Source organism: Nakaseomyces glabratus, chromosome E (assembly GCF_010111755.1).
Source record: "Nakaseomyces glabratus chromosome E, complete sequence".
Lineage (NCBI taxonomy): Eukaryota > Fungi > Ascomycota > Saccharomycetes > Saccharomycetales > Saccharomycetaceae > Nakaseomyces > Nakaseomyces glabratus.
Genome location: NC_088955.1, coordinates 587,819 through 612,082, shown reverse-complemented (window position 1 = coordinate 612,082; position 24,264 = coordinate 587,819). Strand labels below are relative to the sequence as shown.

The 24,264-nt window shown below is 39.0% G+C and overlaps 10 protein-coding genes across 10 annotated transcripts; 6 read left to right on the top strand and 4 right to left on the bottom strand.

The window, feature by feature from the left end:
- Positions 1 to 250: 250 nt before the first annotated feature.
- On the top strand, positions 251 to 2,197 carry FMP40 (Fmp40p; the record flags this gene model as incomplete). Its single annotated transcript, XM_445948.1, has 1 exon — positions 251 to 2,197. The coding sequence occupies one exon, from the start codon at positions 251 to 253 to the stop codon at positions 2,195 to 2,197; it is 1,947 nt and encodes a 648-aa protein (XP_445948.1).
- A 1,603-nt stretch (positions 2,198 to 3,800) lies between these two features.
- On the top strand, positions 3,801 to 6,323 carry FLC1 (flavin adenine dinucleotide transporter; the record flags this gene model as incomplete). Its single annotated transcript, XM_445947.1, has 1 exon — positions 3,801 to 6,323. The coding sequence occupies one exon, from the start codon at positions 3,801 to 3,803 to the stop codon at positions 6,321 to 6,323; it is 2,523 nt and encodes an 840-aa protein (XP_445947.1).
- A 1,044-nt stretch (positions 6,324 to 7,367) lies between these two features.
- On the top strand, positions 7,368 to 8,813 carry PCL8 (Pcl8p; the record flags this gene model as incomplete). Its single annotated transcript, XM_445946.1, has 1 exon — positions 7,368 to 8,813. One exon carries the CDS (start codon positions 7,368 to 7,370, stop codon positions 8,811 to 8,813), a length of 1,446 nt encoding a protein of 481 aa, XP_445946.1.
- A 520-nt stretch (positions 8,814 to 9,333) lies between these two features.
- Positions 9,334 to 10,188, top strand: SAR1 (Arf family GTPase SAR1; the record flags this gene model as incomplete). Its single annotated transcript, XM_445945.1, has 2 exons — positions 9,334 to 9,358; positions 9,644 to 10,188. The coding sequence occupies 2 exons, from the start codon at positions 9,334 to 9,336 to the stop codon at positions 10,186 to 10,188; spliced, it is 570 nt and encodes a 189-aa protein (XP_445945.1).
- Positions 10,189 to 10,503: 315 nt separating this feature from the next.
- Positions 10,504 to 14,016, bottom strand: BMS1 (GTPase BMS1; the record flags this gene model as incomplete). Its single annotated transcript, XM_445944.1, has 1 exon — positions 10,504 to 14,016. One exon carries the CDS (start codon positions 14,014 to 14,016, stop codon positions 10,504 to 10,506), a length of 3,513 nt encoding a protein of 1,170 aa, XP_445944.1.
- Positions 14,017 to 14,982: 966 nt separating this feature from the next.
- Positions 14,983 to 15,936, top strand: CBP3 (Cbp3p; the record flags this gene model as incomplete). Its single annotated transcript, XM_445942.1, has 1 exon — positions 14,983 to 15,936. One exon carries the CDS (start codon positions 14,983 to 14,985, stop codon positions 15,934 to 15,936), a length of 954 nt encoding a protein of 317 aa, XP_445942.1.
- A 315-nt stretch (positions 15,937 to 16,251) lies between these two features.
- Positions 16,252 to 17,874, bottom strand: THI6 (bifunctional hydroxyethylthiazole kinase/thiamine-phosphate diphosphorylase; the record flags this gene model as incomplete). The annotated part of the gene is made up of 1 exon (XM_445941.1): positions 16,252 to 17,874. The coding sequence occupies one exon, from the start codon at positions 17,872 to 17,874 to the stop codon at positions 16,252 to 16,254; it is 1,623 nt and encodes a 540-aa protein (XP_445941.1).
- A 1,168-nt stretch (positions 17,875 to 19,042) lies between these two features.
- LEA1 (U2 snRNP complex subunit LEA1) lies at positions 19,043 to 19,843 on the top strand (the record flags this gene model as incomplete). The annotated part of the gene is made up of 1 exon (XM_445940.1): positions 19,043 to 19,843. The coding sequence occupies one exon, from the start codon at positions 19,043 to 19,045 to the stop codon at positions 19,841 to 19,843; it is 801 nt and encodes a 266-aa protein (XP_445940.1).
- A 216-nt stretch (positions 19,844 to 20,059) lies between these two features.
- On the bottom strand, positions 20,060 to 21,709 carry PUS1 (pseudouridine synthase PUS1; the record flags this gene model as incomplete). Its single annotated transcript, XM_445939.1, has 1 exon — positions 20,060 to 21,709. The coding sequence occupies one exon, from the start codon at positions 21,707 to 21,709 to the stop codon at positions 20,060 to 20,062; it is 1,650 nt and encodes a 549-aa protein (XP_445939.1).
- A 365-nt stretch (positions 21,710 to 22,074) lies between these two features.
- Positions 22,075 to 24,018, bottom strand: SRP72 (signal recognition particle subunit SRP72; the record flags this gene model as incomplete). Its single annotated transcript, XM_445938.1, has 1 exon — positions 22,075 to 24,018. The coding sequence occupies one exon, from the start codon at positions 24,016 to 24,018 to the stop codon at positions 22,075 to 22,077; it is 1,944 nt and encodes a 647-aa protein (XP_445938.1).
- Positions 24,019 to 24,264: the final 246 nt, after the last annotated feature.

Below are 24,264 nucleotides of genomic sequence, written 5' to 3'. Positions count from 1 at the left end.
TCATGTAAGTTGAATAAGGTAGTGACGTTTCGAAGTGACGTTTAGCCGTTGTAAAAGGAATGAGTACTTCTTAATCAAGGAACTTTTCTGGTCAAGAAATTAATATAAAGGGTTGTAATATAGAATAATTGAAGGGATTGTTCTGTGTGAGTTGCTTAAAGAACTACTAATTGAGTGCGTCAAGGTTACCCATTAAATTTTATTTCTTGAAGAAACCCCTTAATCACGTTTCTATTTAATCTTTTAAACAATGGTCGATGGTGGCAAGACCCTTGTAGAGGCACTGAAGAACCCATTGTTGAGCAGTTCCCGGTTGATAAAGCTGCTGAGAGCCGACTCTAAAGTTCCAACCGTTGATGCTGCAATCAAACTAATTGAAACACATGGCCCCATCCATGAAAGCTTCCATACACCGAGACATGTGGACAAGGGTGCCCATTTCGCATACTCGATCCCACAGAATAGGACTGGATATTCTCCTCTTCTCGTTAATGAGAAAGCCTTGAAAGACATGAACATCATCAGGGACCAAGAACTCACAAAGATTCTTGATGGAGAAACACTGTATTACGATGAATCAAGAGCGATATTCCCTTATAGTACCAACTATGCAGGCTTTCAATTTGGCCAATTTGCTGGCCAATTAGGGGATGGAAGAGTAGTGAATTTATTCGATCTTAAGGATAAATCTGGTGAATGGCAAACTCTACAGATCAAAGGCAGTGGATTGACGCCATTTTCAAGATTCGCAGATGGGAAAGCGGTGTTGAGGTCAAGCATACGTGAGTACATTATTAGTGAATCCCTACATGCCATTGGAATACCATCCACGAGGTCCTTACAATTGACGTTATTACCCACAACAAAAGCACAACGGGGTGGTACCGTTGAGCCATGTGCTAATTATTGCCGTTTTGCACCAACATGGCTGAGACTGGGTCATTTTGATATCTACCGCTGGAAATTCGATATACAGAGTATGGCCAAGCTCTCCGACTATGTAATTGAAGAAGTTTTCCACAATAATATTGAACAGGAGGACTTGAACGAATACACAATTGATTATTTTCCTGATGAACCAGGCCAGCCAAACCCCGAATGCACCGCCATTGATTCGAAGAGTACTACCAAATACGACCTCATGTTTCGCAAGATTGTCAATTTGAATGCTGAATGTGTAGCATACTGGCAAGCTTACGGATTCCTCAATGGTGTTTTGAATACCGACAATACGTCCATTCTTGGGCTTTCCATTGATTTTGGGCCTTTCAGCTTCATGGATCAGTTTGATCCTCAGTATACCCCAAACCATGATGATTCGATGAGGCGTTATTGTTTTGCTAACCAGCCGGGTATAGTGTGGTGGAATTTGCTACAGTTCGGACAAGCCATCTCGGTGTTGCTGGGATCTGGTAAGTACAACTTACCTACTGTGCTCAAGGCTAAAGATATTGGGGATATAGACAAGGGCACGCAAAGGCAATTACTGGACAGAGTCAATTCGTTGATCCATCTTTGCGGCAATGAATACAAATACCGGTTTACTTCCAAGTACGTCGAGCTAATGGCCAAGAGGCTCGGCGTGGATGTTGACGCAGTTATCCCAGAAGGGGACAAGCAAACTAGGGCAAAACATATCAATATCTTCTTGAAGGAGACCATTGAGCCACTGTTGGAGGTCCTGCAATACACAAAAGTTGACTACAACAACTTCTTCTACAAGTTAGAAGAGTACAATGGGTCGCAGCATGTAAACAATGATTCTCTGGATGACTTCATGGGACTCAACCCGCATTACGTTAGGCTGTTTTTCAGTGCTGAGGAGTTTGCCCTGCTGGGCCGCTACTACTGCGGCGAGCACACAATGAACAGCGATGTCAAGGCAGCACTGGAGTACTTGCAAAAGATCAAGCAGTGGACCACCACACTCGGGAAACTGCCCAGGTCAAACGCGAAACACGTCAATCCCAAGTTCATACCTCGCAGTTGGATGTTCGAAGAAGTGATAGATGACTTAACCTTGCAGTTGCGGGATGGCCACAAACCGGACCTCTCTGCACTGCAGAAACTAAGCAACATGAGCACCAACCCCTATGACCCCGCTCAATGGGACCAAACCCGCCCGGATTTACAGGAAAGATGGCTACAGGAACAACACCCTTCAAAACTGATGAAACAAGCCTCTTGCTCAAGCTAGCAGTCAAATCAAGAACGTGGGACAGTGCGTTCCCCTCCCCTCCCTCCTCTCCTCTCGTACTGCTTCTGCTAGCTTTTTTTTTTCGCGTCACCATAGCTATTTTAATTTTAGGAGTTTTGACAATTCCCAATGATTTTCGCGTTCTTCCGTTCATTTTCATCTACTCGAGCCTAATGGGGGGGCAGGGTGATTCTTCTCTGCTGGGATTTCTAGTAGCATATGCGAGCCACTTCGCTGCTTTACTTTTACAGCAAGTGTTCCACTTCGTGCTACTGGTCCCTACGCGCGAGCACTGCTCAGAGGCTTTATGCTCAGCTATTCCTGTCCAGATTCGGATCTCGCTTTGCCATCATCCCTCTGTACTCTGCCGTCTGTGCCCTCTGCACTCCGTGATCTCTGTGCCCACTGTGCCCACTGCTATATTGCCTTTTTGGGGACAGTTTCTCCGTGCTACAGAGTCTCCGTGGTTAGCAAGACACACTAGAAACACAGACACACCGCACGAAGGACACAATACGATGTGGTTGTGGTACTTCAAGATTAGCACGGTGTAAATGGGTGGATTTCACCTGTCTGTGCGCGATTTTTCTCCGGTGTGGCTCGCGTTCGTTTACATGTTTACTTTTCTTCGTCTGCTGCTACTGCCACTGTCTTTTGATAGTCCCTGGTCTAAGATGGTATACAGACACAGAAAGTACCGGAGGGTCTTGTTCCATTACATGAAGGAAAAAGAAAATGACGTTTGTTTTGATCGCATGTAATCGAATGATAATACCCACTGAAAAATTTTCTTATTCTTTTTATTTTATTTTATTTTATTTTATTTTGAATATTCTATTTTACTTTCAATTTCAGACTTCTGTCAGATGATATAGTTCCATTTGGGATGTGGTCTCCTACAGCTTGACTTAGGCCTTTTAACTAGTGGGATTTGTTTTCTTTTGTCGTTTCTTTGATTCAACATTTATTTTTCTTTCACAAAGCATTTGTCTATTAGCTCTCCCTCTCTCTCTCTCTCTCTATCTGTCTAAACTTTCTTGAACAAAGCCTTCATATATTCTTTCACTCCTTTTTCAACTTTGATACCTTGTTTATTTGTGGATCAGTAGGTTCTCTTTTTGATTTCATTTAAAAGAAACCATACTCGGTGGAAGGAAAAAAAATTATTGAAACTTAAATTCAAAAATATTGAATCTATCAAGCCTGCTCTAATAGAAAAGATTACCGTCTGCGAGGGGTATTTTGTTTTTTGATACATAATCACACAAAGATAATATAATACCATTTCTTTGGGACCACTCGTTTTTAATATTTCCCATACAGATAAAATAAGAAGTGTTTTGGAACATATTTTATTCTGGTGATTTCTGATCGATTAGTACAAACGTCCGGATAAGAACTACACAAGAGAACTTATTTACAATCGCTTAATCTATTCTGTTGTTTTTTTTACTTTGTTATATCCAACTGCATTTGTTATCTTTAAAAAAAAAAAGAATCAAAAGATATAACTACGTGTTTTAGTTTCAAGACGTATTATTTTTAATTTCATTTCACAATATTAGTTGGAAAAGCTACACATCGCAGGTAACAACCTTTTGAAATGCTACTTTCTCACACACTATGGTGTGTCTTTATGCTCCTGATGAGGTTTTCTAACCTCGTGGAGGCAAGAAGGAAACTTACAGCTACATCTTTAGTTACTTGTATGGAAAACTCTCAATTATCGGCTAGAAGTTTTGACGTCGTGTTCGACCCAGATGACAGATCCCTACATTACACATTGGATATGTCCACACAGATCGATGGCTACATCTTCGCGTATGTTGATGTATACGCGTACGGTTTCAAAGTTATCACAAAGAGTTTTGACGTCTGTTCCATGAACTGGAAACAATTCTGTCCCGTCCACCCAGGTAACATTCAAATCGATTCTATCCAGTACATTTCGCAAGAGTACGTAAATATGATCCCCGGTATCACTTACCAAGTGCCAGATATTGACGCCTTTGTCAAACTTTACATTTACAATGACCAGAACGATATCTTAGCTTGTATTCAGGTTTTCTTCAGTAACGGTAAGACAGTGTCTCAAACAGGTGTGAAATGGGTCTTTGCCGTCATTGCTGGTATTGGTCTGCTGCTTTCAGCCACTTTGTCTACCTTCGGTAACTCCGTGGCTGCTTCTCACATTTCTGCCAACACTATGTCTTTGTTCTTATACTTTCAATCTGTCGCTGTTGTTGCAATGCAACACGTTCACAGTGTTCCTCCTATTGCTGCAGCCTGGTCAGAAAACATGGCTTGGTCTATGGGTTTGATCAGAGTCAGCTTCATGCAAAAAATCTTTCGTTGGTACGTTCAATCCACAGGTGGTACCCCTACACTTTACTTGACCGCAACAACCATGTCCGTTTTAACCCAAAGGGCCATTGACTATGTGAGGAACTTAGAATATGTTAAACGTGCCGAAAATATCCTATACGGTAATCAAAACACACTTATCTTTAGAGGTATCAAGAGAATGGGTTACAGAATGAACATTGAAAATACATCCATTGTTTGTACAGGTTTTACCTTTTTCGTGTTATGTGGATATGTCTTGGCTGCATTTATCATTGTCTGCAAATACTCCCTTGAATTATCAATCAGAAACGGATGGATTAAGGCTGACAGATTCCAAGCTTTCAGAATTAACTGGAAAGTTCTATTAAAAGGTGCTATGTTAAGATACATCTACATTGGCTTCACTCAGTTGACTATTTTAAGTTTCTGGGAGTTCACCGAAAGAGACTCTGGCGCTGTTATTGTTATTGCGTGCTTGTTCTTGATCTTATCTATCGGTTTGATGGTATGGGCGTCATACAGAACAACTTACTTCGCCCGCAAGTCTGTCCAGAAATACAACAACCCAGCAGCCTTGCTTTATGGTGATGACTACGTCCTAGACAAATATGGTTTCTTTTACAGTATGTTCAGTGCGAACTTTTACTGGTGGAATAACATCCTATTGGGCTACGTTTTTATTAAGTCATTGTTCATTGGTTTTGCACAAGCATCAGGTAAAACTCAAGCATTGTCCATTTTCATTCTTGATTTGTTTTACTTCGTTGCAATTATAAGATATAAGCCATACTTGGATCGTCCTACAAATATTATGAACATTGTTATCTGCCTTGTTACTGTGATCAACTCATTCTTGTTCATGTTCTTTTCTGATTTGTTCAACCAAAAATACGCCGTTTCCGCTATTATGGGTTGGGTTTTCTTTATTATGAACGCTGCGTTCTCCTTCATTTTACTAATGATGATCTTAGCCTTTGCATACATGATAGCTTTCACAAAGAGTCCTGATACCAGGTTCAGACGTGCTAATGACGATAGAGCTGCCTTCCAAAAGAAGAATGCTGCTTATCACGGCGACGTCCTAGAGAGAAGCGGTAGCAAGATGAAGAACTCTGCCACCGCGGATCTGTGGGCTCTTGGTAACATGGCTGGTGATCATGAAGCTAATTGGGAAGCAAATGCTAACGTCAAGAAAAACAGGCTATCTAATATTTTCCTCGGTCCAGATGAAGATTATGATGATGAAGAAGAATTTGCAAACCAAACATTTACTCAACGTGTTATCCGTAAATTGTCTATGAAGCGTGGAAAGAGTAAGAGAAGTAACAGACCGGAGATTGAGAGAAGGTACAGTGATGGTACGTCCACGAACGGTTCTTCGGCTAACAAATCTGAGCCTAAGGTCTTAGAAGGTGAGTTAAGTAAAGATGAAGAAGATATCAACTTTGTTAATCACCTAGTAACACCCAGATCATCATACTCAAGCGGCGGGTCCCCTGTGAGGAGGTCATACATTGGTCTAGAAGGTAACAGTTCACATGATATACAGGCCAGAGAGAATCTGATGTCTGCTCGTGATGAGTCACAGAGGTTTTCTGACTTAACGGATATCACTGGTCCACGTATGGACCCATTCAGAGACAACAACTCTAACACCGTACGCTACAGCAACGGAGCTCTAGGTCCACCAAGAGACATAAGCTTGGACAGTATACCTTATGCCAACCAGGAGGCAACTAACTCCACAGATATATTGGACCAGTCCGGTAAATACCTGTAGTGATAGTAAAAAAAATAGGAGCGCTATCCCAAATAGCTAAGGACGGTTACCACTTTCATACATTAGCCAAAACTATAACTAGAACTAACAGGCATTATTTGCATTTTCAGATATAAATATTACTTATATACCTTAGCTTCGGCTAATCACCCCACAAATTGTATATTAATAAAAGCAAATCTTTATGAAAAAGTCATTAAAATTACAATTACCCCACTGCCAGATGCAACACGGACAACCTACTGTTATGACCCTGAGCTTAAAGTAGAGTATTATACTAATGAGAAATATAGCAATCTTAGAATAGTCATGTGACTCTTCTATCTATGTACTTACACTGGGGGCATTCCACGTTACGTCTCCTCCAACTATATATAACAGCCCCTTCACACAGAGAAATCCGCAGGATCTTTAGAAATAGAAAGGAAAAAGATGAGATTTTCTACTTGCAGCTTTGTAATGTGCGTGTTAGCAAATAACGGACAGAGAAACATACGCAGAACGGAGCCATTTATGCTTCTTCTATTCCTAAATGTCTGCTGGTTTCCACCATAATTTGCAGTAATTTGCTAATCAGTAGCTCAGAAAATGCAGTGGGCGGGTTTTGGGAGTTTATATTGCCTAATAGTATTGGAAGGATTGAAATGTATTGGGTGAGTTAGTAGTATAGTGCATGAGTAGCTATTCAGGAGCAATAAGGAGCAATAGGTGCTATAGTCTTGCTGTCCTGAGGTGTCCAATTAGTGTTGTACTTTATAAAAGCCCTGTGTAAGAATTCTGGATCAGGTTTTTCCTTGGTGACGACGTCATTTGTTTATCATTTGATCCTAAGCCTAATTTATCAGATTAAGAATGATTATCACAGATTAATTAGCAAAGCTTTAATAATATAGAGACTTAATTAAATTACCCCAGGTTTTCCAGATTGTGCTGTATATATAAGTAGTGGCACTATCTAGTGTATAAAATATCTGCTAACCATTGTAAAGAAAACTTTTTCAAAGCATTAGCTAAAAAGGCAATTATTAGAAAGGAATATCTGGAATGACTGTCCAGGAAGATGTTGATAAGGACGATGGCGAAGGAGGTGATAGCCATCCTGATGGATTCTCAGATAATTTCGGCAAGGACCACAAGGGGATGGGGTTTGGAGACTATCTGATGTATAGTCAGGAGGATAGTCTCTTTGAATTGCCTATCAAGACAGGTTACAACCTAAACTTCTCTGAGCTTAATGATTCGTTACCAGCCTCTAATGTGCCACAGCTGAGCCAACCCTCTAAGAAAGTTCGTTTTGAAAACGATGAAATAGAGCACGATGGTAATGGTTCTGCAACTTCAGTATCAAGGGATATGGACGGTAGTAATGGCGATAATGAGGATGGTGTCAATACTAGTCAAGACGATGATTTAGAGCTATCTCCAAAAGCTTCAGCAAATGGCAAACCAAGAGAAGATATTGAGAATTTAATACAAAAGGCATCTGTTTTTAACGAGGTGCTGGGGGAGAATCTGGCTAAGTTAAATACATTATCATCTGACGGCTTACCGTCCCGTGTAATGAGCAGGATGGGTAGCGAAATGAGTACCGCAAGATCAGACAGTATGTCTTGCTTTGCATTAAGTGATTCGGAAGGCGACGGTGAACTGATGCTCGACTCTGGGCATTCAGGTAGTGATCCTTTTACTCACTCTAACATTTTGAGCCAAATCAACGGAGAATATTCTGAAGATGATGGTGTTCTTCTTCTTTCTCCATATCAGTCATCTACAATGTACAATAATTTCATTGATACAGAAATTGGTCCTGCAAGTTCGACTGAAAGGGTTAACGAAGAACAGTTCTTTGAAATTAGTCCACCAGAGAATTTCCAGGCAGGTGGTAATAAAACGTCTGATATTGTACATGATAATACGTGTGTACTACTCTCAAAGTACCAACATAACAATGAGATATTTGAGTACTCTGTAGAAGACACGATGCATAACTACACAGAAACTCTTGACATTCTTCTGCGATTATCTGAGAACGAAAACATGATTTCTGAAAAGGCAGATAACAATGAGAACTACCATTATTTTTCTATGAAAAGTGCTCCATCGATCTCGCATCATGACTTCATACAGCGTATACAAAATAAGTGTATGTTCGGCTCTATTATTTATCTTGGGGCTACGTATCTTTTGCAAATATTATTCTTGACTAGAGAATACAATGATGGTCCACTCCGATTAAAGCATAAATTGCAACAAAATGAAGTCCATCGAGTGATAGTTGGAACAATTAGAATTGCCACCAAGCTGTTGGAAGATTTTGTTCACTCACACCAGTATATTTGCAAAGTTTGTGGTATATCAAAAAAACTTATGACAAAGCTAGAACTGGCACTAATATTTTGCTTAAAGGACAATAATCTTCTGATAAACAGCGAAAAACTCTCAGCTACCGCATGCATACTTGAGGAGCTTAAGGCTCAAGAGTCTCAATGATTGTCAGCATATTCTGTCCCTTTATTCATGTGTCTATCCAATATAAGATACATTTCTGCTTGACTAAACCTTACCTTCTTGTTTCGATCTTTTGAGACAATAGCATTTACTATCCAGTCGTTCTAGGCCTATAGACTCATTTTCCCTAAGCAAAGTTTTTGCATTTCTGTGCAACCTACATATTTCTATATTCCAGTATAAACTAATTTAATGAAGTTAATGACTATAATTGTGTACCCATCTCATGTAACTATTAGAATCAGATATATTTCAATAATTCCACAGTGATTGACTATGCTATCCATTGTTCTCTTTCTGTTATATATCGGTAATTCCTTGGCTTACTTTAAACGACCATCGCCTCGAGGAAAATCAACGGCTTGAAAAAAAAAGTTGACACCAGAAAGTATAAATAACGTGGAATTTGTTAGTTTTAAGACTGCATTTCTGAATCATCTTTGTTGAAAGTGGGCTATAGAAGTTACAAATTGCAACAGAATATATCTACATCTGATTAACAATGGTTTGGGACGTTTTCGGCTGGTGTATGTATATCGATTAGACAATTTTTTTTCTACGGAGGTAAAAGTCAATTAATGGCTGTCTGGATCAAAATACGATGCTCTGGATAGACTTATAGTACTTCTCGTTTACTTTTTTGATAATAATTGAATTACTAACAAATTTAAATCAATCTATTACTATTACATGATCGAGGCATTGACAGGGATAATCAAAAATGAATTACAGGTATGGTAAATGAGTTTACTCATATATTATTTCTTGCATTGATCTTTACGATCGGTATGGTTGATTACAAATTGTGACAGTCAGAGATGTTTTAGCATCCCTAGGTTTGTGGAACAAACATGGTAAGCTACTTTTCCTTGGTTTAGATAATGCTGGTAAGACTACTCTATTACACATGCTAAAGAACGACAGATTGGCCACCCTGCAGCCAACTTGGCATCCAACTTCTGAAGAGTTGGCTATTGGTAACATAAAGTTTACCACCTTCGATTTGGGTGGTCACGTACAAGCCCGTAGATTGTGGAAGGATTATTTCCCAGAGGTTAATGGTATCGTCTTCTTGGTCGACTCAGCTGATCCAGACAGATTCGATGAAGCTCGTGTCGAATTGGATGCTTTGTTCAACATTACCGAATTGAAGGATGTTCCTTTTGTTATTTTGGGTAACAAGATCGACGCTGCTAACGCTGTTTCTGAAGCTGAACTACGTTCCGCCTTGGGTCTACTAAACACCACCGGCTCTCAAAGAATCGAAGGTCAAAGACCAGTCGAAGTTTTCATGTGTTCTGTCGTCATGAGAAATGGTTACTTGGAAGCTTTCCAATGGCTATCTCAATATATTTAATGTAATTTGTATGTGCAAATAGGAATAAAAGTAATCATAAACGCAAAAACGGGTACTACCTATTCAATATGTCTTATTAACCCTTTTATCATATTGTGAGTAGAATTACATATATATATGGATATATTGATTACGTACGGGATAGATATTATATGTTTTTAAATTGAAGGGCTTTGATACGGGTAGGGTTTTGGTAAACTGCCCAATTGCTCTCAAATTATAAATAAAGCTTGGATTACTAAATAATTAAGATGTATCTAAAATAATACCGATGTGTACTTCATTTATAAATATATTTTACATAAAGGGAATTTATTACTTTCTGGATTTTTTCGCCTTGAAGTCACCATCATCATTAGCATTTGAACGCTTCTTACCATACTTACTGAAAAATTCTTTCTTCTTTTCTTTATCTTTTTGACTTTTCTCTTCTTCCAGTTTAGCTAGCTTCTTTAGCCTTTCCTTCCTTTGGTCGGACTTTTTAGATTGCCTCTTTTCTTCCTTAGCTTTTGATACTGTCAATACTTTTTGCACAAAAGAACGAGCTTTCTTTTCGTCACCACCAAGGATAACTGCTCTCTTAGCCATGTAGGTCTTCTTCTTCTGAGGCTTCATTTGATGTATTTGAGACTTGAATGGCAGGTCTTTTTGAATAGTCTTTGGAACCTTCAAACCATTGAAATGTCTTTCAACTCTTTCAATCTTCTTATAGTTACTGTCTGGGTTTACAGGTGTTGCAACACCTTCTGCAGCTCTAATTTGTCCCGTTAATCTCACACCCTTCCATTCAGTTTTGTTTGAGAGTAATAAGGAAGTAACTGGATTATAGAATCTTTTAACTTTAACAGGATACCATGATCTCAAAATCACAATATCACTCATCAAAATCTTATCTTCGAATGCAGCTCTGAAATGGCCATCTGGCTTTGATAGTGCACGTTTAATTTCACCTCTAATACCTGAAACTGTTTTGATTTGAGCACCTTCAAATCTTGCAACTTCCATAGCGCTTGAAAACATATCTTTAATAAATGCAGTGTTCTTGAAAATCTTATATGGGAAACCAACCAATTTCAACTTCTTTACGATTTCGACATCAACATCAATCTCCTCCACAACACCAGTTGCAGAAATACGGAAATTACCAGTAGTATCACTGTTGGCAACAATTTGAACACCACAGAATGGTGTATTTGGTGAACATAAAGGCCCGTAGAAGTATGCATTACAATAAGTATGCTCAGGTGTGTATTTTAACATTCTGATTCTTGTCCGAGAGTCAGAAGTTGTATATACAGGTAATGTTTGGAATCTTCTCCAGCCTAATGACATAACTAATGGGTCATGAGTCTTTAAGATCTTTTTATGCCAACGGTGTCTTCTTAATCTTGCATTGACAATACCAAACTTTTGTTCTGTAGGCAACAAACCACCCATAATGACAGGGAATCTTGGATTAAATGATTCAATAAATTCCATTGGTACATCTTCAAAAACCACACGTACATAAGAACCAGCTTTATAACCTTCTATTCTCAGTCTTTGCTCAGGAGTCATATCTTGAAGCTCCTTCTCATTGATCTCCAGTTGTTTTGCTATCTTAGCTTTTTGAAGTTCATACCATGTATCAAACTCATTATCCGGATCGTCTTCTTTGAAGTTTTCACCTTCTTCCATTTCAAATTGAGTTCTCAATTTCTCCTTCTTTGCTGCATTTAGTTGTCTTTCTTCCTCAATTGTCAGTTCCTTCTTTTCTTCTGCATCAAAATTAGTAAACGAGCCATCTGATTCAACTTCTTCTTCGTTATTCTCGTCGGATTTTTCTTTATCAGAATCACCATCAGCTTCTAAATCTTCAAAGTCACCATACACTTCTTCTTCATCGTCATCCCCATTGGCAGAATCAGTTGAGTTTTTCTTACCGTCAAGTTGTGGTGCACCAACAAATCTGTCGCTAATAGCATCGAATGAAGACCATTTGGTAACCAGCTTTTCAATCTTTTCGAAATATGGAACAAATTTTTCCAGATCAGCCTCAGCGCTAGTTTGTTCTTTTGCCTCTGCTTTCTTAAAAAATTCTTCGTCTTCGTCTGCCTCGATGTCTTCTTCTTCATCATCACTAGTGTCTTCATTCTTCCATCTCTTTATACATTCATCAGGAGTGATATTGTCCATGTAAATCAGTTTACCAATATCCCACACACGTTTTTTTTGAATAGTTCCATTTAGTTTTCCTGCAGCCTTTCTTTCCCAGGAGTCATCATCGGAAAGCTCGAACTCAGAATCTGAATCAAGTGCTAGTTTTTCCTTAGTGTGAGACTTTTCATCAAAGTCAATTTCGACAAGTTTAGGCTCTGCATCTTCATTTTCTTCAAGCTCATCATCACTTGGTAAATTATCGATCTCATCGTCTTTCTGTTGAATAGATTTACCGTACAATCTAGGTGCTCTTAATGAAGTTCTACCTTGGTCTTGGACGCCGTTTTCATTATCAGACATTTCTTCGTCCATATTATCGTCGTCGTTTTCTTCTTCTTCTTCTTCTTCAACACCATGGAGTTCTGTACTGTTGCTGAACAATTGAAGACCAACACCTTCAAACTTCTCTGCAATTGTCTTGTCCGTTTGTTGAAGAGAAGTGACCATTTTTTCACCCTCTCCCTTCTCTTGACCTGGAACAAAGCTTAAACTATCTTTCTTCTTACCAACATCTATATACACAGCGTCCTTATCCATTAGTAACCCACCGACATCAGACATTGGAGCATAAATTAATTTATCTTTATCATCCAATCTCTTACGTCTTCTCGTAGTTGTACTAGTAATTTGGCCAGTTGCAGCAGCCTCTTCTTTCATCTTTTCTCTTTCATACTCATCCAATTTTTGTTGGTAGTATGGAGTAGGACATGGGTCAGGTAGCTTTTCAACTTGGGCCACAGTTAAATCACCGACACCAGCTACGTGAACTCTTTGGCCTGGAACAGAGGATAATTGAGTACCATGCAAGTAACCATATAAGGCTACTTTTCTATCCACTTTTTTACCCTTTCTCTCTATTAAATCTGGGTGAGTTAAGTCTGTAATTCTGTCAGCAAGCATGTATGGATGCTCATTTCTCCACTTTAGAGGTCTAAACTTCATCACTGAGATAAATCTGGAAAGGTTCAAAATTTCACGGTCTGGGTATCTACCGTTCAGAACACCGGATAGATAGAAAAGCTTAGCACCTTGGTAAACTTCTGTCCAGAATCTATGTTTCAATCTCTTCTTTGAGGCTCTTAGAGTTGATTGAGACTTGAATAAATCTAAATGTGTAGCCACACCCAGAACACGGGGCATACCATGGTGTTGAGCCAAGTTCAAGAACTCCATTGTTTCCATTTCGAACCCAAAGTTACCATCGATCATTAGTAGGACAAGATCAGAGATCTTGGCCACATCAATCATGGAGTTTAAGTCATCGGCAGGACACTCCAAGAACGTCAGTCTTCTGTGTTTGCCGGAAACCACGGTCACAGGACCATTTATCTCCGACAGTGTTGTCTTTGTCATTCTCCTGACCAGAGACTTAATCAAAGTGGTCTTACCTGTACCTGGAGGACCAACCACAGAGACGATTACCGGTGGAGGATCGTCGTCAGGGGTTCTGTCTACCATGGGCACATGCAGCTTCCGCTCGTTGACATCGCTTGACCTCTGCATGGTTCTTGCCATCTTGCCGGGCGCGGATACCGCGAAAGCCTTGGCATTGTGGCCCTGCGTATGCAGCTTCTTCTTAGCGGTATTCTTCTCTTTAGATTTCCTGTGCTCCTTATTAGTCTGCTCCATTTTCTTGCACGTATGTAGCCTTCTCTTGAAGGAAGTCGAACTTACTCTACCTCTCGATATATAAGGAAAAACGTTACTCGAAAGCGCTTTTACTTTATGGTCTAAATCAAGATGAGTAGGAACAACGAGGCTTCTTTTTCTTCAGTGTTATCTCCCAGAATCAAAACACTAGCTAGCAATTGTAGTTATGATTGATACCATTATTATGTATAGAAGCTGTATTTTCAAGCGATGAGCTTGTGAAGCTCATCGCAAAATTAATTTTTTTTCACAAAAGTATCTACCAAAAATGCTAAGAAACAAGCGCACCAATATCAAAGCCGTCAGCTACGAAGACAATGCCGCACAAAGATATGAAAAACAGCGAAATTTTTTTCAGAATTTCTTTTTTCTTTTTCTCTCACCTTGGAGTATTTATCCTGGTTTACGTAAATGATCATATGATGTGTGCGTGTATGGTGATTGATAGGTGGCCATATCAGGTGATTGTACGTATAACGTGTTATATGCTTACACACTATATACGTCTCATCACATTGAAAGTGTGTATAGAGTGATATTAATTTCAGCTTTACCACTTGTTTCCACGCAGGCGTATGCGACGCTGTAGTGCGCAGCAATGGGCATAAAGCATAGTGCTCCTGGCAAGTGCAATACGATGCTCTGAACATGATGGGCTGCGAATGTCCATGTTTCACTAGCAGGTCACTAGCTTGTAATGTGAGGACCTTACGAGAGACAAGTTTACTTTGCACGCCTTAAGTAGTTAATCATATCACCCCAGGGCAGGAATTATTTTCTCCAGCTCTTCATCTGCCGAGAGCCTCCTCTAAATTCTTAGAATCATGACCAATGACTTGGATCAAGAGCGTAGAGTTTGCATGGGTATAAGTGGAGAGATGTATATATAATCGACTACATAGTTGTTTAATATTAGCGTGAAAACAGCAAGTACAAAAACTAAATATGTCTTTGTATAGAGCCGGTTGGAGGCGCGCGCTGCTACAGGCGAACGGAAACTCAATGATGCACATTCATTCGAGGAGTCTCTTGCATACCACTAGACTGGTTCAGCAAAGTGTGGAGGAGTCAGGCAAGTCCACTGGTATCAAGCATAAGAATATCAGAGCGCACAAGCTAGCGCATTCTAAATACGAGGACAAGAGCTACCAGTTGCCCAAATGGAAGGAGGCACTGGGTGAGTTTGTGGTGCGCACATTCAAACTAGATATGGATAAAGTAAGAGCTGGCCCAGTTGCAGGGTCGTACTACTACAACTTGTGTAAACAGCAAGGTTTGCAATACGAGGATGAAGAGCTGTCGGAGACAGCCAAGTTCTTCTACGAAGAGTTGGGTCTACCTCGTACTTTCTCCCAGTGGTTCCAAATTACCGTTTTGCATGAATGGATACTATTTGTGAGGATGCGTGCGATGCCTTTCCAATACGGCAGAAACTATCAACAAAAGCTTGTGGACAGAACTTTCAGCGACATTGAGGTTAGATTGTTCGAGGAAATGAACGTCAACTCCGGTAGAATAGCTGACCAATACATGAAAGACTTCAACGCACAGTTGCGTGGTGCTGTTTTTGCTTATGATGAGGGATTCTTTACAGATGATGCAACTCTAGCGAAGGCTATTTGGAGAAACCTTTATGCTGGTAAGCCAAATGTCGATATTACACATTTGGAGAAGTTAGTAAAGTATGTTAGAGGTCAATTATACGTCTTAAGTCAACTATCTGATCGTGAGTTCGCCATGGGTCAGTTCAAATTTGTCTCACCAAATGAAATTGTTGAAAAATTAACGCCAGAACAAGAACAGCTGAGGAAGGAAAAGGTTATTGAGAAATATGAAAAGATGGATAAAGACCCTCATCAATTGCCAAGCGATAAGAGCAATCTATCATACACAAATTGAATTTTATAACAATAGACTTTGAAGTCTATTCGTTTTTAACAATTCTAGGGAAGGTTTAATGCTACTTGTGTATAAATACAGTGGTGCTTCATAACGTGATCTGCCTTTTTGCTGTTGTTATCCTTATTATTATTCATTGATCTTTATGGCAAGACAAGCCGACAACATGTAAGTAATATTTATCGGTTCTGTATATATTTACTAAACTACTAACAATTTAACAAATACTATATTCCAACAAAAAACAGCCTAATTAAAGTTCACGTGTCACCAAAATATTTCAGCATTTCGTATGTACATCATGGTTTAAGCATATTAGGTGTGGGTCAACTTTGGAGCCCAGGTGACTGGGGTATTCTCACGTGTAAGTCTGTATAATGCGTCAATGAGTTCGACTTGGAAGCTGCCACTGCCGTTACACTTTTCAGATGCGATTTTACCTGCTGCTTTATATAGCATCACACCAGCTACAACTGCATGGAATAAATTCCCCTCCGATGGTTGACCGCCAATCATGCAGGCAATTGTAGAACCCAAGGAGCAACCGCTAGCAGTGATGTCACCCATAATCTCAATAGGGCCAGCTTCTACGGCGACACAAGGAATATCCTCAACGGAAGTTCCATTGGTACCCTTAGACAAACTGTACTTACCTTCAATAGTACCATCAGCAATGAAGTCAAACTCACCTGTACAGACAGCAACAGTCTTGTACTTGAATGCTACAATCTTCGTAGCTTGTATCAATAGTTCATTGCTTATCCCAGAAGATGCATCCACACCTTTCATTCTCTCCTTGTTGAGTTCAGCTAAACCTAAGATCTCACTAGAATTGCCTTTAATGCAGCTAAATTGACCGAACGTTAATAGTTTGTTATTTAGTAGAAGTCTTGTTTCTGTTGCACTGTATCCTACCGGGTCGAATACAATTGGTCTCTTGACATCATTGTAAGCTCTAATGGCAGCTTTCAACATTTCAGGTGGTGCTACAGAACCTGTATTTAACAGCAGTGTGGCATGTGGAATTGCAGCTAGATCATTCACTTCACTTTGTATTTCCGACATAATTGGGGAAGAGCCTAAAGCTAATGTAACATTAGCTCCAAAGTTTTGGTGGACTTTATTAGTAATATGTTGAACTAGGGGACGAGCCTTCAATGTATTGGAGATAATTGATTGAATTTCATCAGTTGTCGTTAGTGAATTTTTTGTAGATAGTCCAATATTAACAAACTTATAATCGGTTTTATCAATCAACCCTCTGAGAATTTTAGTCGATTTTGCAGCGTCCAAAGAAGCAATGATATCACTGACTACACATATACCATCTAGTGATCTCTTACCATTAGAACTAACACACTGGTATAGAACTCTTTCGATATTGTCGGGATGTAAACCACCGATACCAACAGTACGGCACCAATGTGCATTATTACGTTCAAGTGCATCTAGGACTCTTATAGCGCCCGCGGTACCCATAGGAGCTTTTTTAGGATTCTTTTTCGTAAGAGTTGGGAATAATGTACCAACGCCGATGTAATCAACCATATCTGGACCCATTTTGCTTAGTTCGTCGACTTCTTCTGGGAAACCGACACTCCATCCAATAACCATATCTGGTCCAACCAACTTTCTAATCATAGGGATAGGCATATCATCTTGGCCAACATGTATACCATCAGCACCAATTGCCATTGCCACGTCAATCCTATCGTTGATGATCAATGGTACATTGTGAGCATGGCACAATTCTTTGATCTGTAATGCTTCTTCAATGAAGAACTTGGTATCGGCGTCCTTCTCTCTGATTTGCACCAAAGTTACACCATTTTGTAAGCCGGCTTCAACTTGACCGTAAAGCGTTTTACCTTCTGGGATCATCCCAGAGTCAGTTACCAAGTAAAGACTGTAGTCAAATTGCTCTTTAGAAAACTTCATTGTGAGGACTCGGAACTACTGATGGTGGCGCTATTTTCTTCTGTGCTTAGTCCAATTGCCTAGCCTATATTTGTGGTCCTTATTTTACAGACTAAGTGGATGGCCATGTCGTTTACTCTATTTATATGCTTCCCATTATTGGGATCAAAGTCAAGCTCGTGTACCTGCTGCCCAGTTCATTGTCACATAATGTTGAACCACCTTTGAAAGGGTCTTCCGAGCTTTCTTCGCAACTGGCAATTCTACATGAATGCTCATCGGTTCCTGTTAGTTGCATATCGAAATCATCTCTCTAGCTCAGAAAACCTGAGTTTTTCATTTGAACTAGTCAATTGACTGAAAGCAGATCACTCAGAAACTGTCCCACCTTCTCGCTGCCACCAGCACTCGAGCGAGTTCGCTTTGCACTTCCAGAGACTGTAGGATGGTGTCTTCTCAGTGTTGAGCACAAGGTGTTGTCCGCAGTGTTTTCTGGCAGCACAGTGAGGTTCCACAACAGCTTTTTTCTCTCGCGGGAGGACAGAGTAATCGCGCAGGGTGTTCCCAAGAGACCCTTTTTGCCCGGCGGGAAACACGCACAAATGGCCGTAATGCGAATAAACAGCTTGTCTTTTTTTAATTTAAAGGCTTTTGGGCTCCAAATCCTTTAATTCTAACATGGCGGCTATTTGGATATTTTTTTTTGTGGGTGGCGCTCCAAGGGGAAGGGTTGTTTGTATCTACTTCTCTGTATAAGGTAGGGGTGAATAGTCCCGTATGTTTGCGGGCACTCTGTCACATGTATATACAGTACTGATTTAGGGTAAATACAGTCACAAAGCGACAATAAGCTTTGATTGCGCATGTGGAAATATTGCAAGACTTATCTCATAATGCCTAATGTGTTATAATCTGGTTGCAGTTCTGTGTATAGCTCCATGTAGGGTATGGATTCTTTTCACCATTAGAATGATCGAAATTTTTCACGGGCTCAAATGAGATGAGATGAGTTAAAGTTTGTTTTCATTTCAAAATTGCAACATCGGGAAAGCTTGCAATAATTGTAGTTATTGGTAACCCTTTAATCACATTCTTGTTTAGTAAACAGAAGTAGATAAATACTTGTTATCTGCTAGTGTGTCTCGGTTTGCAGTTTACTAGGTGTGGCAATACAGACAACCAAAGGACTATGAAATTCACGCCAGGTGCAGTGGAAGACGCTCCCAGTTACTATGTTGATCATGATAACGGTAAATACAATACGCAGAAATGTGTTATACTGAGAAATCTGGGCCTCGAAGGCGACGATATTGCCATGCCAGCAAGCCTTAACCACTTGGCTAAGCCCACTCACATACTAGATCTAACAAATAATGACCTGGTTTTCTTTCCAGACTTACATCACAGAGACGATATAGAGACATTACTGCTGAGTAAGAACAGACTGATGGTACTGGATGCCGCATTACTGCCGTCAAAGCTTAAAAGTTTATCTCTAGCGTTCAATGGTATAGAGAACTTTGAAACGCTGATTCCACTATCTCACTGTCCCAGTACTGTACGAGACCTCGTCCTCATAGGAAATCCCATATGCCATTTATCAGAATATAGACAACGGATATTAGCTTTAGTGCCGTCTCTTGAGGTACTTGATTTTAAATTGGTTTCTCAGGCTGAGAAAGCTCAAGCGGTAAAGGACCATGTTGCAGTTATGAAAAAAATTAAAGAAGATAATAGACAGATTCACCAGAGGAAGAAGAAAGCCCTTGCTGCAGAAGTCGATGGTAAGAATACGTTTGGTAGAAATACAAAAAGTTTAACGGAAGCCGCAAAAGTAACAAAACCTAGAGACAAAACTATAGAAGTTATGAATACAGTGGTTGGTAAGTTGACCGAAGAGAAGAAGAAAAAAATTAGAGAACAGTTAGCTAATGCCTCATCTATGGAAGAATTAGAAAGACTAGAGCGCTTACTTACAGGAGGGGTATGATTAGATTATGATACAATAAAATTTTTTCATGAGCCTATTTTATTGTGACCTGTCTTACTAATGAAGTATATAACGAATCCAAGCAACCATTGTAGTTGTACCTAAGCTTCTATCATTAATAAAGATGCAATTCATTAATATCCTTTACATAGCATTAGGTGTAAATTCTTCATTTATTAAAGATGAAATTAATTAAAATACAAATTAGTGAGAAATCTAGTTCTTTTCGGTTTGTTCTACAGCTTCTGCGGGTTTACTTGTAGCAGGAGCAGATTCCTTGTTCACCTGGTCATTACTAGACTCTTTGTTTGAATCTTCCTTTTCGTTTTTACCATAGTCGATACCGGGAATGCCATGAGCTGATAGAAATTCGAAAATACTCTTTGTTGCGGGTTTGTTGGATTCGGCAGATTCCTCAGTCTGTGCACCTGTTACTTTGTTAAAACTATCAATATAACTAAAAAATGCATTGAAAACATTATCACTAACTTCTTCGGCATAGATCTTGTCATAGATATGCTTCATCTTGAATGCGTCTACTTTTTCTTGATATTTGGAGAAATCGATTGGTTTATATCCAAACTTTTCTAATCTCTTGTTATAACTTTCAAAAACAGGTGCTTCTAAAAGAAGGCCTAAAGCAGGTGCCTTCGGAATGTTTATCTTTTGAGGACCAAATGCTTGAGAGATTCTTTCAACTGGTGTACCACAACGCGCAATCAAAGTTGCCATAGAAATCATCTTACGAATTTGGTGCAGCATGAAAGATTGACCATGAATTTTAATGGAAACCCATTCAGCTTTAGCATCACCAATAACAAATGGGTCAGATACTTTGATTTCCTTCATAAATCTTATGGCACTTGGATCTTTAAATTCTTTACCCAATGTAAAGTTGTGAAAATTATGGGCTCCCAAATATTGATTCATGGCTGCACGAAATTTATTTAATTTCATTTCGGATATCCTGTATTGCCTACGGTGAGTGTTTTCTAACAGCTTCCATTGTTTGACTTTCTGGTACAGTTCTTCTTGGTCGTCAAATTCTTCTCTTGGTGGAGGGGAGTAATCTTTGATGGCAGCAATTTCCTCTGGAGTAAATTCCTTCTTAGCAGCAGCTTCAAAGTTCTCCCAAAATTCTTTTGATTCCAAATCTTCATCCAGAACGCCTGGAAGTTCAGTCTTACTGCTTTCGATATCATTATTTAGAATGGTACCTGGCTTTGGACCAATTAAGGAGTAAGTAGGCAATAAATATTCATACCATCTTGAGCTACACATCTTTCTACAATCAAATGCCTTATTGACACGTTCAATATCCCATATTCTAATACCTTCTGGTAGATTGGCATTAATTTTATCCATTATTTCTGGATCTTCAATAATCATTTTCAATGATATCAAATTACCACCTGCATGAACACCTTTGTCAGTTCTTGCTGCTCTCATAAAATTATTCTTCTTCAAATCGTTGCTATTAGCTTTGGATATAGCACCGGCATCAACAAATGCTTTAAATAGTGCAGCCTCAATAGTAGGATTTGGTGGATTGTATTGCATACCATGGTAACCAGTTCCACAATAGCCAATCATGACAGCAACTTTTCTTTTTGGTAGACGTGGTTCTCTGGGAATTGGGTTTCCATTGTCATCTAATTTTGGTTCTCGAATAATTTGACGCTGATCAGTCTTTTGCTTTTTCTCAGCAGGTGCGCCATCTGCCATTGAATCTATCTCATTAGCTTTCCTAGATTGCTTATCAGAAGGTAAAGCTTCTGTTGGGGCAGTACTAGCAGTAGTGGAATCGATGTGGGCTTCAGTATTGCCTTGTACTTCCTGTACTTGTTCGGGAGCTACCTCTTCCATTGCGTAGCTATATCTGTATGTCCTGTCTTAAAATTGAATCAGTCTTTACCGATAGCAAATTTAGAGTGATGTGTTGTTTGTTCTAAAATATACCTCAGCTAAAATTTAACTTACTAGTGAGATCGAGCAATTAGTTCATCTAGCGATGAGCATCACTAAAGAAATTTGTCAAATTTTCATTTGTAAGAAAAGCTCGCACGAGAGAAGGGCAATTGCTAAAGTGAAAAAGCATACAAGAAATATGAAAATAATGCAGCTACTAATATTATATGCCGGTCATTATATTGGTACAGAAGAGATATATAGTCAATTATTCTATATCAACAGTTTTTTACTTGAATTATTCGCTAACTAAGTATTATTGATTATTTACGGCCTTTACCCTTCTTCTTTGGTTTAGCTTTGCCTTTTCCACTTTTGGAGGCAGTATTCTTCTTTGTTATATCTAGAGCTTGTTCAATCTTTTTGCTTGAAGCACCACCTTGTGTTGTTTTACCTGCTTGTTTCTTGTTGACTCTGTAGCTAGACCTATCCTTTAGAGGTAACCATCTTTCTGGATCAGGGTTCTTCTTAACAACTTCACGCTTAGCAAGGAATTTGTTTGCTCTAGCCGTCCTCTTCTTCTTCTTTTTGATATCAAGCTTTTTCTTTTGAGCTCTTAGTATACTAGTAGCACTTTTTTCGGCTGATTTTGGTGCGATTGGACGGATACCTGCAGATCTGATTTGCTCCACATCAATATCTTCAACAAGTCTAACAGCTTCATCAAATGCAGATTCGCTGGAACTCAAAACAGCATTTATTAATTCATTTTGCTCGGGGGTTATATTTGTTTGGTCTGTTGATAACCTCTGTAGAATTTCTCTTGATTTTTCAATATTACCGTTAGCTAAAGCTTCGTATGCGACGTATATCCAGAAGGAGGAGTTATCATTAATATATTCTTCGGGTAGCATTTCCAATATGGCTACCAGTCTGTTAATATTACCTATTCTCGAAGACATTCTGTAAAGTTGGAAAAGTATAGTGCACACAACTAAATGGTTTTGATCAAATAGCTTAGGGGACTTCTCCGCATAGCCGCTTTTGCTCAAAAAGTTCTCACAGATCCTAATAGCGTTGTCATATTGTTTTTCAACAACCAAAAGTTGAACTGTTAACAGTAAATTGCCAATTGCACTGCCATTGATACCACTATCTATTGATTGCATGGTAAAGTGATATAGTTTCTTAGCTTGAGTCTTATATGGTTCAATAGCAACGTTGTCGATGAGATTCTTATAATTATGCAAAGTCTTGGCAAGAATAGTTTCCTTTCTATTAATTTGGTTGTTGTTAAACAAATTCAAAAATAGCAAGTTGTTGTTTATTAGTTTCCATTGCTCGTGGGTATATTTTTGCAAATGGTAAGAATAGAATCTTTCTTGATTTATCTGCCTTAATAATAAGTCAAAATTAGTTGTAAATTTGGAATAGTCCACAAATGCATGATAGTTCGAATTGGCTATCAATTGGAGTGGTGATCCAGGTACCAATCTATCCAGTAGAGGCTTCAGGATTTCTTTACTCTGGACAGTTTGCCCTGTGATTTGAAGCAGGTATGACTTCTGTAGTTCGATCGTATCCAGATCGTTTTGGTAACCTTCTGGAACAGCTAGTTCGTGAGCCTTATCTAATACCTTGAAGGCTAACTCATATTCCTTCAAGGCAACCAAAATAATGGAATAATTGAATAAGACATCGTATGACTTTTCACTAGATAGCATATCAGTTATTTCATGTTTTAGATTGGCCCAGGTTTCAGACAATTTAGGGTCAGCTGTTAATGGGACAAGTATGTTACATATTAATTCGGAATTATCGTCAGCCTCATCCTTGTTTGATTCTGACAAATGTTCGTAAATTTCGTGGGCTTCCTTGTTAATACCATTCTTATAGCAGAATTGGGCCCTTATATGAAGAATTCCTCTTTCCATTTGGTTCTTGTTAGTGACATGTTCGGAATACGTTTTGTAAACTTGCTCAAATTCATGGACACTGTTCAATTTGTAATATACGTATAATTTTTCTAAAACAAATTCAGATCCGTGTCTGTTATCCAAGTCCTTGTAATGCTTAATCAAATCAAATGCAGCTTGATATTTATCCTGTTTTATCAAAGCAACCAACCATTGTCTGAAAACTTCACCTTCTTTACTACAGCCATTGTCAATTAGTTCTTTGCAGGTCTTTGCAGCATCAACATGTTCAGAGTTATTAGATTGCACATTCAATTGAGACAATAGCTCAGTTAAGTTTTTTTGAACCATCCTATTTTTGATTTGCTTGCTTTTCAACTCTGGAGGGATTTAAGATCAGAATAGGGTCAATTAAAACAAGTACCAGTATAGAAGTATAGTGAAAACGTTATGCTCAAGTAAATGAGGTTTAATAACAATTAAGAATACTCTACTGCTGCTCTGGTAACTTTGCAAATTCGATAAATACAATACACTTAATTTACTTATCCCAAAAATTTTTCAACGACAGGTCGTTGACGAGCCTTCAACAACAGA